The sequence below is a fragment of the Peromyscus leucopus genome, chromosome 20 (genome assembly GCF_004664715.2).
Source record: "Peromyscus leucopus breed LL Stock chromosome 20, UCI_PerLeu_2.1, whole genome shotgun sequence".
Classification (NCBI taxonomy): Eukaryota; Metazoa; Chordata; class Mammalia; order Rodentia; family Cricetidae; genus Peromyscus; species Peromyscus leucopus.
Genome location: NC_051080.1, coordinates 19364904 through 19382489, shown reverse-complemented (window position 1 = coordinate 19382489; position 17586 = coordinate 19364904). Strand labels below are relative to the sequence as shown.

The window sequence follows — 17586 nt, the reverse complement described above, 5'->3', positions numbered from 1 at the left end:
TACACACCTGTAACCCCAGTGCTATGGCAACAGAGACAGGAGAATTGGTAGGCCTTGCTGGCTGCTAGCCTAGCTTCAGGTTCAGTGAGAAACCTGGAAATCTGGAGAGAGAGAGAGGGAGGGAGGGAGGGAGGGAGGGAGGGAGGGAGGGAGGGAGGAGGAAGGGAAGGAGGGAGGAGGAGAGAGAGAGAGAGAGAGAGAGAGAGAGAGAGAGAGAGAGAGAGAGAGAGAGAGAGAGAGAGAAATACTTGCTGTGTTCTTCTGGGCTCTGTACCAATACACACAGGCACCTGTACTCACCTGCACACACCAGACAGTACATGTCTTCCCCACTTTCCCAGCCCCCCAAAAATGAATATGGGCAAGACATAGTTTTCTTTTCTGATGGAATGCACACGTTGAAATTAAGAAGCCCAACATTGAAATTATACTATTTCACTTAATAGTTCCATTCAAAACTGGATGTGGTGGTACACACCTTTAATCCCAGTACTCAGAGGGCTGAGGAAGACAAACTTCTATGAATTAGAAGCCATCTTGATCTACATGGTGAGTTCTAGGCCAGTCAGGGCTGACTCAAAAAGGAAAACAAATCCATTCAGGGCTAGAGAAATGGCTCAGTGATTAAGAGCATTAACTGCTTTTGCAGATGCAAACTCTCATTAAGAAACATGTTTGGTATGTTCCAGGAGACCAATACAGTAGATCAAAGAAAGGAAAACAGGAAGGAGAATTGATCAACAAATCAGGTAGGTCCACATAGGTCACTTAAGGATTTTGATTTAAAACTTATATGTGTAACTGGGGAGCCTCTGGAGGATATAAAGAGCCAATTTCATGATTTGACTTAGTCACTGCATTATGGCTGCTATGCTGAGACTACTGTACAGGATCAAGAATGGTAGCAAAGAAAACTGGTAGGCTTCTGAACTCATCTAAACCGAAAATACAGTGACGTGGACAGAGTGGTAGCAGTAGACATGGAAAAAAGTAATTGGACTCTTGTTATATTTTCAAGGTAAAGCCAACAGTTTCCTAAAAGGGTCAAAGATTGGCTCCCTATTTTTGACCTGAGTAACTAATAAAATTAAAATGTCATAACTGAAGAGGGGAAAGACTATGAAGCAAATTTTGGTGAAAAGATCTGAAGTTCAGTTTGGGGTCCAACTTTGAGATGTTTGCTCAACATCCAAACTGGAGAACCTGAAGTAGCAGCTGGAGATATACATGGTTTGAGTTTTGAAGGACTGAGAGCTAGATGTTCAAATTTTTAGTGCAGTATTTAAATATGTATAACTACAGATCACCAAGTCAGTGAATACAGGTAAGAGAAAAACCATTACTTAGAAACATCAACAACAAATTGGGCTTACAGTAGCACTTAGCATGCTATATACACAAATATCAGGGTGGTTCAGAGAAACTTCATAATGTGTAATGAACTATCTTTGTTGAATGTGCAGTAACAGACAGTAGTTTTATACCCAATCCCTAGTCTTTAGAAAAAGTCATGAAACATTAAGAGGGAGTGACTGCTGAGTTTGTCCTTCACTGTGACACACCTATCCTCACTGTACACACAAATGCAAAATGTAAGGCCCAGAGAAATCCAATAATTTTGTTATTTACTGAGATTACACAAGCAAGATGGGCTGAAAGCCAAGTCCACCTTAGTCTGAGGAAGAATATAATACTATCTCAACAGTTGTTTCCAATATAGACTGACTAGCTCCTCTTGGACTACAGTCATTCCTCAGATCTGTGGGGGAATGATTCCGGAACCCATTGTTAGTCTAATTTGCATATACTCAAATTCTTATATAAATGACAGTATTTATATATAATCAACACATATCTTCCTGTATATTTTAAATCCTCTCTGGAAGACTTACAATAACTGGTGCAGTGTAAATGCTATATAAATAGGTGGTATATTATATTGCTTAGAGAATGACAAAAAGTACATAAAAAATGTTCGGTAAACATATTTTTACCCTGAGTACTGTTGATCCTTAATTGATTCCACAGCTTCAAGACCCACAGATACAGACAGCTGAAAGTATTTAATGTCCTCAATGACCTTGCACTCGTTTCTATGATGAGACTTACTTCTCCCATCCTCCTCCTTGCTCTACTGAACTAAAATACATGCTCAAACTTTGTTCATTACCATACAGATGCACAGAAAACATTTCCAGAAACACGAACGAAGTTACTGCCTACTCTAACTATAAAAGTGCACTAATTATTTTGCTGTGCTAAGGAAGTCAAACGTAGGACATCAGTGTTCTACCACTAAGCTATATGCTCCTAGCCCCTCAGAATTTCTAAAATTTGTCCGATATAAATCCATTAGTAGCCGGGCGGTGGTGGCGCATGCCTTTAATCCCAGCACTCGGGAGGCAGAGTCAGGCGGATCTCTGTGAATTCGAGGCCAGCCTGGGCTACCAAGTGAGTTCCAGGAAAGGCGCAAAGCTACACAGAGAAACCCTGTCTCGAAAAACCAAAAAAATAAAATAAAATAAAATAAAAATAAATAAATCCATTAGTATATTGAAAAGGTAGTATAAAAGGGAGTACCATCTCACTGCGAATAATTCTAAGCTATGACTATATAATCCATGGTACCTGAGTGTCTCCATGCCTCCTCTTTTCAAATGCCAGTCTTTCTCTTTCTGCTTTCTGTTCCCACTGCAGTTTTTCCAGTTGTTGGGTCATTATGGCTACCTTCCGTCTTACTTGCTCCTTAAGCTCTTTGTAACGATCCAGCTATATAAACAGCATTGACATATTACTCACCTAAATGAAGTTATTTTTACAACATCTTGTTCTCATCAAAATCCTTATACAAATTAGATCATAATTAGATATCTTCTCCAGGTAAAATATGTGAACTTAATATGAAAATCTCCTTATTAAAAACTCTTTAGATAGAACAACAAAGTAACCAAGACAAACTCTATAAGGTCTCTGACAGAAAATCTTGAGAAAATGGTACTTTCTTCTATCTTCCTAGTCACAGTGATTGTGGTGTATGTATGCTGTGACACAAGACTAGCATAACTCAATGAAAGAGATGAATAATGACACTTTCATTGAAAGAATGTTTGAAAACCGAGTTACATGTTTTTAGTTTAGTTATGTTTTACTGATTAATAATTTTAATCCTGTATATTGTATTACATTGACTATTAACTCATCACTGAACAGTTAAAATCATCTTAAGTAATTTTCTCTGTCAATTAAGTCTCTTCAAAGTTACATATATCTGATCTTTGAATTTATGTAATATCCGAGAGAATTGTTTTATCTTTAAAACAGTAACAATTACCTAACTTTTATTACAGTATAATTCCAAGAATACTGGACTTTAACTAACTCACAAATGTTATAACACCATCTAACTATATGAAGAAAAATAGCTTAGTTTCAAGATTAAATTTAGATTCTGTGAATAGATTAAAGAATCTTTAATTCCTACAATGTACATTCTAGGGATAATCTCAACGAATTATCAGAGATGTCATCCTTTAAATTTTTAATAAATTAAAAAGAGAAACTGAAACAATAGAAAAATGTTTCTAGTATTTTCATTTTCTTCACCTGACTATTTTCCAATTCAATGTCTCGCCCTTTATGTAACATTTCTTCTTCCATCTGCTTTTCAAAACTTCTCCATGCTCTATCTAAATCAACCAGTTCTGCCTCTAAGGCTCGTATGTCATCTTCCTGCTTGGAACATTGTTTTTCATTGTCTGTTATCAATTTCTTAGATAAATCCAATTTCTTGAGATGGTGAGAAGTATTTTCTTTAGCTTTAATATACTGAGGCCTCTTCTTAGTTAAAATTGCTTCGAGAGATCTAAAAAGGAAAAAGGAATTTTTAAAATTTATGTTAGCATATAAAAGCAAGTAATTAATTTATTATTTATTTATATATTTATTTTTGAAGACAGGGCCTCACTATGTAGCCATGGCTGGACTGGAACTAGCTTATGTATACAAAGCTGGCCTTGAATGCAGAGATCTTCCTGTCTTCCATGTGCTGGGAATAAAGGCATGAGTCACCAAGCCTGGCCAAAAGGAAAGTAATTTTGACCAAATATTCAAAATTAAATTCTAAAAATTAACTTGCAGAGATTGTTAGGCAGACCCTCAATACTGGTACCAGGCAACTGTGTCTCTCTCAGGCTCTTAGCCCTTGGCCCCTATTCTTTGGATGATGTTCCACTGAACAGGTTGTACCCACTTAATCTGATCCTCCCTGGATCCCTGGGACACCAGAACATTCAGGTCTTTGGATCTTCTCTATGCCTCATCCTTGGGAACTGTGTCATACACTTCCTCACTCCCATTGGGATGCCTTTTGGAGACTCCTGACCATTCTTTGGACCAGGCAGTTCAGGAACCAAGAAAGAATTCTTCACTTTTTTTTTCTTTGCTCCAAGACCTGTGTCTGTCTGCTCTCCCTCTCTAAATGTTCTGATTTGCTGAAATGTGCAAATCAGAGATGGAGGAGCCAGCTTTGTCTTGCTCAGCACATATCAGTTCTCCCTTTCTATTTACTTCTATGTGTATGTGCATGTAACTATTAACAGCAACCACGTGGCTCTCCTCCATTTTGGCTGATGACCTCATCATGATTTGTGAGCTCCAGGGAGTTGACCTGAATCCCTCTGAACAGCATCTTGCCAGGTCCATGCAGTGCTGGATGATTCCACAGAGCCTGAACAGCAAAGTGAAACAGCCAGCTACCCTGGGATGTGGCCAGCACCCTAGTTTTCTCAGGTCCCCCAAAGATGATCAACGGCCCCCTCCCCTCCTCGAAAGCCAGCAGGAAGCAGTCTTGAGAACATGGTGCCCTCATCCTCAATTCATCTACTACCCCTTCTAACTCCTCACCTTTTTATAATAAACAAAAGGGAGGAATGTTAGCATTTTAGGCATCTGGACTGGACTGCCCTTAGGATCCTCACAGGATATACCTCAGCTGCAGCCACTATGAGCAACCCCGTGTGTATTCACTATGCTTCTTTATAAAAAGTGGGCTTTGTACATCTCCAATCTCTCTCTTTCTCTTCTTTGCTCTTGTCCCCATGGGTGGGTCTCTGTCCTTTCTCTGCCCTTCCCCCAATAAACCTCCCATGTGGGACCCTGTTGTTTGGTGTGACACCTTCTTACTGTTTTTAAAATACAAAACTAATGCAATATGTTAGTAGTAAGAGAAACAGCATGGGAATATGGGAGAAAGGTACCATATTTATAATTTTTCTGTATATCTAGAGGCATTCCAAACTAAAATGTACATTTTATAAAGTCAATTTCCACCAGGGATGGAAAATTTTTATCCTAGCACTCAGGAATCAGAAGCAGGCAGATCCCTGTGAGTTTGGAGGCAGTCAGGGCTAGCTACACATAAGACTATGTCTCAAAACAAAACAACAAAATAAATAAATACAAATTTTAAAAAGTTATTTTGTAGGCTGGGAATATAGCTCAGTGGTAAAGTACTTGCCTACCAAGTGTGAAGGTCTAAGTTCAGTCCCCAATATGTCTCCCCAAACATATTATCTCCTAAAGTGTCAATTATATTTTCTTAATTATCATGAAACTCAACTACTAGACCAGAGAAATGACTCAGTGGGTAGTTACTTGCTGACAAAATTAACCTGAGGTTCAATTCCTAGAACCCACATGGTAGGAGAGAACTGACTTCTGTAGGTTGTCCTCTAGCCTCTACATGCATACTGCAGTAAGCATGAGCTGGCATGCACATGTACACACACAGATTAAATAAATGTCATTAAAAAAAACTTTTTCAAAAGCCTAACTGCTAACATCTATTTTAAAAACTTACTTCAGTTCTTTTTCTGTTTGCTGTAGTTGTCTAGTTAACATGCCACGATCCTTTTTCTTAGCTTTAATTATGTTTTCATGGTGAGACAGAGTGTCTTTTACAACACTCAAATTCCTGTCCATATGCTCTAATTTAGTATTCAGGACATTAATTTTTTCCTCATTGTAATACAGTTGGAAAAGCATCAGTTGTATCTTGTTTATTTTCAATTCTTCAAGAAGACTTTGGTAACGTTCTGCCTATAAAACAGTACAAGAGAAGATATAAGGGTATACATTTAAGCTTCTGTTCATGAACTTGATACTGTACCAGCACATCATCGCTAATGAAATTTGTTAGAATTCTCTTCCCTGCTTTCTCTCTCATTTTTTGGAGACAGGGACAAGGCCGAGCTAGTCTCAGACCTGCTATGCAGCCGAGGATGACCCTGAACAACTGATTTTCCTATTCATCTCTCAAGTGCAGGAATTACAGGTGTGTACCACCACATTCATCTAAGAAAGATTATTCCTGAAAAAAGTAGAATTATTTAAAGGTTTCTTAATATACTTCTAAAATAAAACAGCAACCAAAAAATGAGTTTGCATTCATGCACTCAGTGACCAGGTTGTGGCAGTGAAGTGGCACCTGTCAACATGGGTCCTCAGAAAGTCTTGACAAGTTCCTTAACATTGCTGGAATCATCTTCTTTACTATAAAGTGAAAGGAGCATTATATAAATAGGTCCCTAGCCACTTTACAGTGACTCCAAGTAAAATTCTTGATCTAAGAAGTAATTTTTACACTGATAAAACTAATAAGACTATCAGAATTTTAAATTACACATGAAAAGGAAGAATTCTCTTAGCATTTGCGCTAGCAATAAGGAAAACAAGGGAGTAGGCCATCACCTCATGAGGCAGGGTCCTAGTCAACAAAGTTTAACTAGTAACTTGTAAACAGATGCCTGCCAAGGATATTGTAAAAAAATAATCAGGAAGCTCGAATATTCTAATTGTCTTTATGAAAATGTTTTAAGTTCTGCTAGTCTATAAGCTATTTCAGTATGCTTTAAATACTATGTTCTGACTTACTGCCCACCCCTTCTCACTAACAAAATACAGAACATATAAACACATTCGCAATATGAAGAAAATGAGCAATATTACTAATAAGGAATATATTCACCTTCCATTTATTTCCTCAAATATTTACTAAGCTATAAAGCAGATCCTGCTTTATGTGTTGGGAATATGGTTGAGAATAAAATGAGATAAACCATCCTTATTCTTACAAAGCTTATATTCCAGTTTTTCTAATAGAGGGTAGAGGACTCAGAGACTAATGAAAAAGCAAACAAAAATAAACAAGGTAATTTTATACAGAATTATATGCTACAAAGGAAACTAAATTAGTAATATGATAGAAAGGAGGAGACAGCAATTTAAATGAGGCTTTGAACAGTAAATACTTCATGAGGAAATGGTTTGGGGAAAGCTTGAGTTATAATGTATCACCTATATAAAAAAATCAGAAATGTTTGTGAGAATACAACTATGTTCTATTAAACCAGACATTACAGAATATAAAAACATATAATGTTGTTCTTGTAATTTGTTTTGGAAATGTAGTTATTTTTCATTAAAAATATATTAGCTATGTCAACATAAAATGAGCTTAACCAATTAAAAATTATTGAGTTTTAATTTAAAACAGAATAAACAGAGCGGAAGAAATGGCTCAGCAGTTAAGAACACTGGCTGCTCTCCCAGAGGACTAGGGTTTGAGTATCAGCTTCCACATGGTGGCTCACAACAGTTTGCAACTCCAGTTCCAGAGGATTCATTGTCTTCTTCTGGCCTCTACAGGCCCCAGACACATGATACAAATACACACATTTAGGCAAAACACCCATGCACATAAAAAATAATAAAGTTGAAACATAAGTAAAACATATAAATATTGGCAATACAGTTTGCTATGAAAAACTCTTTGGGGTTGGTTCTCAGTAACTTTTACAAGTGTATAAGAGTCAAGATCCAAAAGTGTCGAGTACCTCTACTGTACTGTCTTATACGGAAGACATATAGAAAAAGTTTATCTTGGGGCAGCAAGATGGCACAGCATTGTAAGTGCACTTGCTGCCAAGCCTGACAGCTTGTGATCAATCCCCAGGAACCACATGGTAAGAGAGACCTGACGCCTGCAAGGTGTTCTGACCACCACACATGGATCTGTGTTACACATACACACACAAAATAAACGTTAAAAACTATTTACCTTTTAAATTTTTTTTTTTTTTTTACTGAATGCCAGATTTTGTTTTATATTACTGATGGAAACTTTTAGTATCCCACAGCCAATAATGTGGGGTTTTTGTTTGCTTCTTTTTAGTTTTTTTGAGACATACTTCCTCTGTATAGCTCTGGCTGTCCTGGAACTAGCTCTGTAGACCAGGCTGGCCTCAAACTAAGAGATCCACCTGCCTCTGCCTCCCAAGTGCTAGGATTAAAATTGTGCACCACCATGTCTGGCTAATAACTTATAATTTAAACAGAATTTTTTCTATTTAATATGTAATAATTATTGGTGACATTTTCATGACATCTTACCTCTTCTTTTTCGATTTTTGCATGCTTCCGCTCTGCGGCTACATTTTTTTTTCTATTAAAATTAAATTGTGCATCTTCTTCAGCTTTTTGTAACTTCTTTTTCTTCTCCTCATATTCTCCTATAAACTCTCCTGAAGTACTGATTTCTTCAAAAAATTGAGTCCTCTCTTTGGGCTTCTTCATAGAAATGGACTCTACAGTTCCCTATTAGTAACAGTAAGGCACAACAGCATGTAAAATAAGGTAACATGTTTTAAAAGCAAACAAAACAAATGAGTGTAACTACTTACCTGAAAAACTAGACAGTTCTGTGCTTTGACTATTATGCCTATCTTTTCCAACTGTGCTACATATGCAGAACGACTCACAGGTTTATCCCCAAAATGAAATTCTGAGCATCCCCCTAAAATAAACAAAATAAACTGTTATAGAATGTTTTTATTGAAGTAGGTATATAACTAATATACCTATACATAAATTCATTTAATTACTCAACAAATATATGTATTATAAACTAAAGATTATTTCACAGTAGTAACATAAAAAGTGTTTTACCTCGCCGGGCAGGGGTGGCAAACGCCTTTAATCCCAGCACTTGGGAGGCAGAGGCAGGCGGATTTTTGTGAGTTCGAGGACAGCCTGGGCTACCAAGTGAGTTCTAGGAAAGGAGCAAAGGCGCAAAGCTACACAGAGAAACCTTGTCTCAAAAAACCAAAAAAAGAAAAAAGAAAAAAAGTGTTTTACCTCAAAAAGTTTATATCTTAGAGATATAAACAAAATATTCAAATAAAATAAATAACATGTGAGAAAGTGGTATCTATAAGGAAAGATAGGATGTTTCTGCATGTGGGGGAAATCATTACAATTTTAAATACAGTGAAAAAAGAAATTTTTATTGAAATGGAGAATTCTCAGTTAAAAAGCCAAAGACTAGGTATGGTGACTTGGCCCAGAGTTCCAGAACCTTTAGAAGGATCACTTGATCTTGTTAACAGCACATTGAGAACCCATCACAACCAATAAATGTCCAAAAGGGAGTGAGAAAAATTGGCCAATGACTACTCCAAGTGATAAAATGCAGAAATACTTAATTATGTGTCTAAAGTGATATATAATTTAGGTTAATAATAGTTTTCATACTTTATAAATGTAGTGAAGTCAGACATGGTAGCACGTGTGTGCAATGTCTATACTTGAGAGCCTAAGTAGGATTGTGAGCTAAATAAAGGTCAGTTGGACTACATATCAAGGCCCTGTCAAGAAAGGGAGTGAGGGAGTGAGTATTTATCTTAGTGAACTAGAAAGAAAACAGCAACAAATAAAAGCAATAAAATATATATCTACTTTTCATGACTTTATAAAGTCCTTGCATGATACACTTATTACAGATGAGCCATAATAGTTTATTAGAGCAATATAGGGAATTCATAAATAAATAATAAGAAATAAACATATTATTCAAGTTGCTTTTAGATGTATATAGGCCAAAATATAATTATTTACTAAGAAAACAAGCACATAGAAGCAGAGAAAGAAGTTTTATGATGTCTCTATTTAGAGATAGGCTCCCTCCATCTTAGACAAATATCCAAGTATAAAAATGTTACTTGACAGTAAAAGTATTGAAAAAGTGAGTCTGCTTAAGCAAGAGACTTACTAGGGAATAAAACAGGTTGTTATTTGCTTCTAAGGAAGAATTTATTATTCACTATGCTGATGAATTGTAAATCTTACACTTCCAAGAAAGAGTAGGCAATCAGACACTAAACTAAAATTCTCTCTCTCTCTCTCTGTGTGTGTGTGTGTGTGTGTGTGTGTGTGTGTGTGTGTCTGTCTGTCTGTCTGTTTGTCTCTCTCTCTCTCACACACACACACAATTACCTCGGATAATCCTTGTGAAAGTTTTCTCTTCTCCACTGTCCTCTATGTATATAATTTTTACACTTGCAGAAGAAGAAACAGGTTTTCCAATATGTGCTCCATGAATAAGTTCTTGAATATTTTTCACCCTTAAATTAGTTGTTTTTTCTCCCATTACGAAACTAAGTGCATCCATTACATTAGATTTTCCTGAAGAAGAAAAAAGGTGAAGGAAGATTCTTATTATATTATCATTATTATTATTGTTATTATTATTATTATTATTGGTATGGTTTTTCAAGACAGGGTTTCTCTGTGTAGCCCTGGCTGTCCTAGAATTCACTTTGTAGATCAGGCTGGCCTCAAACTCACAGAGATCCACCTGCCTCTGCCTCCTGAGTACTAGAATTAAAGGCATGTGCCGCCACCACCCAAAAGATTCATTCTTAATGACTGAAAAACTTTCTGAGAGCCAAAGAAATCAAACCATCAACACAAGTGAAATATAGCCAATATGCAAGTCTCAGAATTCTTGTTTGATCAATGTTCAAAATCTATGTGATTGAAAAACTCCAGTAGGTGGATGTTTCTCCCATGTAGCTGTGGCAGAGGTGTGAATGTAAGGATATAAACACATGAATAAAAAACTAATTAACTAAATAAAATTAAACAAAACAAACATAGACCTCAGCTCTATCCTATTCCTGGATATCTGTGGTTGATATATTGTGCACCCCAATAAACTTATCTGGGGGTCAGGGAACAGAACAGCCACTGTATTAAACAGGTTTAGGCAGTGTTAGCACACGCCTTTAATCCTAATATTCTGGAGGCAGAGATCCGCCTGGATCTGTGAGTTCAAAGCCACACTGGAAACAGCCAGGCATGGTGACACATGCCTTTAATCCCAGGAAGTGATGGCAGGAAGCAGAAAGGTATATGAGGCTTGAGGACCAGGAACTTTTTAAGTTTTTTAAGCTTTTTAGCAGCAGTTCAGCTGAAATCCATTTGGGTGAGGACTCAGAGGCTTTCAGTCTCAGGAAACAAGATCAGCTGAGAAACTGGCAAGGTCAGGTTGGCTGTAGCTTGTTCTTTTCTCTGATCTTTCAGCGTTCACCCCAATACCTAGCTCTGGGTTTGTTTCCATTAATACAACCGTTTAGAAATTCATGTTACAGATATCACACAGGGCAATTTACTTAACATCTCTATTTCCATAACTCCCATTTTATAAATAGGGAAATAATTACATAAACATTATAATAGCACCATATCCCTCTATATTTAAAAAAATTTAAAAGCTAGCTGAGCAGTGGTGGCACAATACTTTAACCCCAGCACGTGGGAGGCAGAAGCAGGCAGATCTCTGTGAATTAAGAGGCGAGCCTGATCTACAGAGCAAGTTCCAGGACAGCCTGGGCTGTCTGGAGAAACCTTGTCTTGAAAAACAAACAAGAAAAAATTTAAAAAGCTAAATGCTAACTGAATGTAGGATATTCTCAAGGTATAAATTGAGACTGCTAGAATCTTCATGATTTTTATACTTGGATCTGGGCAGGGTTTTTATAATTTCTTGGTAAGAATGGCATATGGTACCTACACTTGGTGAGACATGACTGGGATTTAATATGTGCTTCCTTTCTAGGAGTTTGGAATTTGGTTATGTGCTGGGTAGAGGGCATGACTATCTCCCACTAAAAACCCTGCACAGAGTCCATGAGGTTTCTTGGTGGCGTTTCAACATGAGAACTTACTGCTTAAGAATTCAGCTTTTCCCAGTGCTGAGTTTGCTTTGTACCTCTCCACTGTCATGCATGACAACCCTGGGTAAACTATATGCCACACACTGAAGGATTGCCCAGAAAATCACCAAACCAGAGGGTTGTCCTGGAGATCATCACCCCCACTGGTAGATTTACACTATATGGGGAACCTTTAAGATGAGTTCTACCAAAACTATAAAATTTGTGTTTAAGCCAGTTGTGGTGGTACACACCTTTAATCCCAGCACTTAGAAGGTAGAGGCAGGTGGATTTCAGTGAGTTTAAGGCAAGCTTGGTCTATATAACAAGCTCCAGGCCAGCTGAGGCTACAGAGTGAGAACCTGTCTCAAAAAACTAAACAAAAAACCTTGTGTTTGAGCCAGGCAGTGGTGGCGCACGCCTTTAATCCCAGCACTCGGCAGGCAGAGCCAGGCTGATCTCTGAGTTCAAGGCCTCTCTGTGAGTTCAAGGCCAGCCTGGTCTACAGATCTATAGCTTCTCCAAAGCTACACAAAGAAACCCTGTCTCAAAACAAAAACCAACCTTGTTTTTGAAACAAGGAATTCAAGTATTTTATCTCTTCACCAAGTAAATCCTTTCCTACACAAGGTTCTACTATATTCCCGTAACTTAAGTGAATTAATTGGCTGACTGCTTCCTGCTTTCCTTCATTTCTTTTGCCCCAATTCTTTTAAAACTAGCCAGTTGCCAAGACTGAGGTCAGAATCCAGCTAATGGGAAAAAGACACCATCTGCCTTAGAAAAAACAAGTGTACTTCCAGTCTCAGTGAGCTTGCTCTTCCAAGCATACCCTCTTCATCAAGACACCTGTTAAGATACTTCAGCTGGAGTGGTGGTCTTTTTCTTTGTGACCCCAAACTTATTTCTAACATTTCACAACTATGAAGACAAATAGCTGTAATTCCAAGATATAATGTCAGTTCAGCTATTACACAAGCAATTTGAATTTCCAGTGCCAGAAAGTAATGTAAACAAAGGTGGTTTTAGAGGGTTAAAGTCCTTCTAAAAAGAACAATAATAAGTTTTTAAAATGCTACAAAAACAGCCAGGTGGTGGTGGCACATGCCTTAAATCCTAGCTCTCAGGAGGCAGAGGCAGGTAGATCTCTGGGTTTGAGGCCAGCCTTATCTACACAGCGAATTCCAGAACAGCCAAGGCTACACAGAGAAACTGTCTTGAAAAAACAAAACAAAAACAAAAAAAAAAGCAGCAAAAACTATGGCTTATGAAGACTGATAAACTTCATATTAAAAGCTACTATAAGATGCACACGTAGGACAAAATGAACATTCACTTAACTGAATCATGTGGCAGTAAGGAAGCCAAATAGCAACACCTTTTGATGGATCTTTATTGAAAATCTTCTCAAAAATGTTTTTCCTCAATTAAACTTTTCACTCAATTAATGTATGTGTCCAAAAGGTTTGCTTTTTTATTTTTTTATTTTTGATACAGGATCTCACTATGTGGCCCTGGCCGCCTTAAACTCCATGTAGACCAGGACGGCCTCAAACTCACAAATTCACCTGCCTCTACATCCTGAGGGCTGGAATTAATTAAAGGCATGCACCACCACATCCAGGTAAAAAAGCTGTATTTTCTTAAGACAGTCAGATAATAAACAAAAAAGACAATTACAAATGGTAATAAATATGGACAGATAAAACTGGGAGATGAAAAAAAACTGGAAGATGAAAGAATAGAATAATTGCAAGAGAAATGAAAAGTGCTAATCTGTCAACTAGTGTTAACAACTATCTGTTATTAAAAAAAGAAAGAAAAAACTGAACAAACCAAGCCAAGAGACTGAGGATACCTGCTCTGAATAATTTTACAAGAACATTAAGAAAGTAGCTATTCTGAAAGAGCTATAATTTAGGCTATGATTGATTAATACAAATGAACCAAGATTTGAAAACTCCTCGAAACATAACTGTGTACCTCTTCTTTTTGCCATTCCTTTCCTATTTAAAATTCTTAAAAGCCTCTTTAATCTTTGATCTCTTAGCCCTCAAAATATCCGTTCTTTCTACAAACATTTTCTGAACATGTTCCAGGCATTCTGTTAAGTACCAGGCCTAAAAAGCAGTAAAATATAGGTTTTGCTCTATCAAAATTTAATGGAAGTCACAGTTTTGGACTATCCTCTTAACTAGATACCAGACTATGACACCAAACCAATAGAATAACTCATATAAGTTCCACACAATCAAACTGTACTTTTAAGGAAGGAAGTAAATTCCCACATAGACTTGTCCTGAAAGCAGGAAGCTCACAACAACCAATGAGAGTCCAATCTACCTCAGCTAGGTATAAGGAAAGTAACCTGTCATAACTCACTGTTGGCCAATCCACTTTTATTGTTCTTATAAAAGCCAACCATTCTATTATTCCTAGAATACCCATCCTACTTCATAGAATGAGGTGTGGCCTGATGATACAATCACAAACAAAAGTCAAGTAGCTCTTTAAACTTGCTGTGATTTTTCTTTTCATTGCTTTAAAGTGCTTATAGTGGGAGAATGTGATCAATCTGTTGAACCACTTTGGTGCTGGACACCTGCCATCTGTTTTTTTTTTTTTTTTTGCAACAATTTTTGTAAACTTGGTATTTGCATTTTACAAAAGAGGCACAAAGTCAAACATGTTTTAGAGTGAAATATTTGATTCCCAAAATACATTATTTCCAATAAATATGGGAAATTATACTATAATAACTTTAAGGGAAAATGTGAAATGCCACAGAAACACCTAACAGAAGCACCAATAGCTAGAGATCAAGTTGGCTCTTTTTAAAAAATTTTATTGTATAAGTGTTTTGCCTGAATGTGTGTATGCATACTACATGTGTGCCTGGTGCCTGCAGAAGCCAGAAGAGGCTGTCAAGATTCCTTGGAACTAGAATTACAGACAGCTGTGAGCTATCACATGGGTCCTGGAAACTGGATCTAGGTCCTCTGAAGAGCAGCTAGTACTTGCAACCACTGAGCCATTTCTCTCGACTGAGTTAGCTTTGTAGGAAATAATTCTAGATTAAGTTTCAAGGAATAAGTCAATTTGGAGAGGGGAGTGTTAAAAGTAAATATATCACTCCAGGAAAAGAGAGTAACTTGATCATAGTTACAAAGGAATAAAAGAGCATGGTACAGCTGGGCGTTGGTGGCGCACGCCTTTAATCCCAGCACTCGGGAAGCAGAGCCAGGCGTAGCAAAGCTACACAGAGAAACCCTGTCTCGAAAAACCAAAAAAAAAAAAAAAAAAAAAAAAAAAAAAGCATGGTACTATTCCAGTTTTTTTTTTTTAAAGCAGAATATTGCTTTTATAAAGTTTATACTTGGGAGTGTAAAAGAAAAGCCTGGATAAGTTATCTAAGAATTACAACATACTACATTAAAGGAATTGAACTTTATGTTTTAGATTATGGGAAGCCAAGAAAGGATTTAAAAATAAAAGCACTGAGCTAAACTAAAGATAAATTTAAAGGATATAACATTCTGATACATTATGTAGGTCTGAAGTGGAAAGGGTTCTGGCTGAAAACTTTTTTGAAATTAGTTGAGGAAATCTAAATTTGAACATCAGATGAACATGTAATGAAAGGCTAATCTTCTGAAGGAGAAACAGTACATATTAACTCATTTTTTTTTAAGTTTACATAGGGAAAAATCTGTATAGAGATGCCCCAAAAGAACAGAGCTATCATCTCTGAAATTGTAAAGAAATGTTTGATTTTCTATTCTTATTTTCAAGTTTTGTATGTTACATGTATACTATTTTTTTTTTTTTTTTTTTGAGACAGGGTTTCTCTGTGTAGCTTTTGTGCCTGTCCTGGATCTTGCTCTGTAGACCAGGCTGGCCTCGAACTCGCCTGGCTCTGCCTCCCGAGTGCTGGGATTAAAGGCATGTGCCACTGCTGCCCAGCCATGTATACTATTTTTATATGAAAATATTGTTTAAAAAAAAGATTGTACCACTAGATTATCCAAAATGGAAAAAAATAAGCCGGATGGTGAATCAGGGGGTAACTTCAGGTAGTATGATTAGTAAACATTAACTGCTGGCCTGTCAGTGGAAGCTTAACAATCATTTGCTGAAAAAGATGAATACACCAGATCTGCTGTGTTCAGACTGGAGACCTCTGCTGTGAATGATTTAAACGCAGCACCAGTAAGGAAACCTATTTTAGAAATTATCTTTTAGGCACTATAATTCCCTCTCTTTACATTAACTACGCTCGGGTTACTATGAGTTTTGTTTTTCCAACAAAGGCCAAATCCATTTCATTCTCAGTTTTTGCTGTTGTTGGGGTGAGGCGGTGGGGAAGGACAGCGGAGGAGGGCTGGGGATGGGCGAGGACAGCCGGCAAGGGTGGTGGCGGAGCAGTCTGGGGCTCTTGGCCCCAGTCCTTTAGGAAGCCGTGAAACCTCGGGCCACAGCGGCCCCAGGCTCCTGGGTCCCCTTCAGACCTACAGCGGGTGATGGGGGTGGGGGTGGAGGAGGGGGTGGGGGTGACCCTGGGTCCCTTCAGGCCAACAACGGGCTACAGAGACCCCTGGGTCCCCCCTCAGGCTGACACCCGGGTCCCTGGGTACCCTCGGGCCTAGGGCATCAGCCGGAAGCGGGGCTACGGCAGGGATTGGGGGTGGCTGGGGCCCCTCAGTCAGACAGTGGGTACCCTCAGGCCTACGGCGCTCAAGGGAGGGAGGAGGAGGGGGCAGGAAGAGGGGGAGAGGAGGGGGAGGGAAAGGAAGTGGGGGGGAGAAGTGGGGTGTCCCCTCGGGTCTACAGCAGGGATTGGGGGGTCACTGGGTCTCCTCAGGCCGACAGTGGGTACCCTCGGGCCTACAGCGGTCAAAGGCGGAGGAGGGGGGAAGGGAAGGGGGGGGAGTGGGGGTCCCTCGGGTCTACAGCAGGGATGGGGGTCACTGGTCTCCTCAGGCGACAGGGGTACCTGGCTACAGTGGAAGGGCGGAGGGGGGGAGGAGGTGGGGAGTGGGGTGTCCCCTCGGGTCTACAGCAGGGACTTGGGGGGTCACTGGGTCTCCTCAGGCCGACAGTGGGTTCCCTCGGGCCTACAGCGGTCAAGGGGTCAAGGGGCGGAGGAGAGGAAGTGGGGGGAGTGGGGTGTCCCCTCGGGCCTACAGCGGGTGACAGTGGGGACTGGGAGTGGCTGGGTCCCCTCAGGCCAACCACGGGCCCCTGGGTCCAGGCCGGGGCCCCTGGGTCCTCTCGGGTCCACAGCGGGCGACAGCGGCCGGCGCGTCCCCTCAGGCCGGACTGCCCCGGGGCGCCGGTTACCAGAGCCGTTGGGGCCGATGATGCAGGTGAACCTCTTGAAGGGACCGATGACCTGGCGGCCTCGCCACGACTTGAAATTCTCCACGAGCAGCAGCTCCAGCCGCCCCATGGCCGCCCTCCGCGCCTCAGCCGCTTCCTCGTGCGTGCGCCAGGAGGGAAAAGCGCGGGAAGGCGCTTTGGCCAAGTCTCGCGAGAC

General features: G+C 39.2%; 1 protein-coding gene across 1 annotated transcript in view; it reads right to left on the bottom strand.

The window, feature by feature from the left end:
• The window catches only part of Smc1b (structural maintenance of chromosomes 1B), a 76545-nt gene extending 58995 nt beyond the window's left edge, over window positions 1-17550 (bottom strand). The window contains exons 1-7 of the mRNA XM_028878133.2: window positions 17391-17550; window positions 10330-10518; window positions 8739-8851; window positions 8449-8652; window positions 5858-6096; window positions 3604-3862; window positions 2629-2769 (exon numbers count right to left, since the gene is read on the bottom strand). Coding sequence (XP_028733966.1) covers window positions 2629-2769; window positions 3604-3862; window positions 5858-6096; window positions 8449-8652; window positions 8739-8851; window positions 10330-10518; window positions 17391-17499 — 1254 coding nt within the window. The 5' untranslated portion in view covers window positions 17500-17550. The remainder of the gene's footprint in view (window positions 1-2628; window positions 2770-3603; window positions 3863-5857; window positions 6097-8448; window positions 8653-8738; window positions 8852-10329; window positions 10519-17390) is intronic.
• Between the last annotated feature and the right edge of the window lie 36 nt (window positions 17551-17586).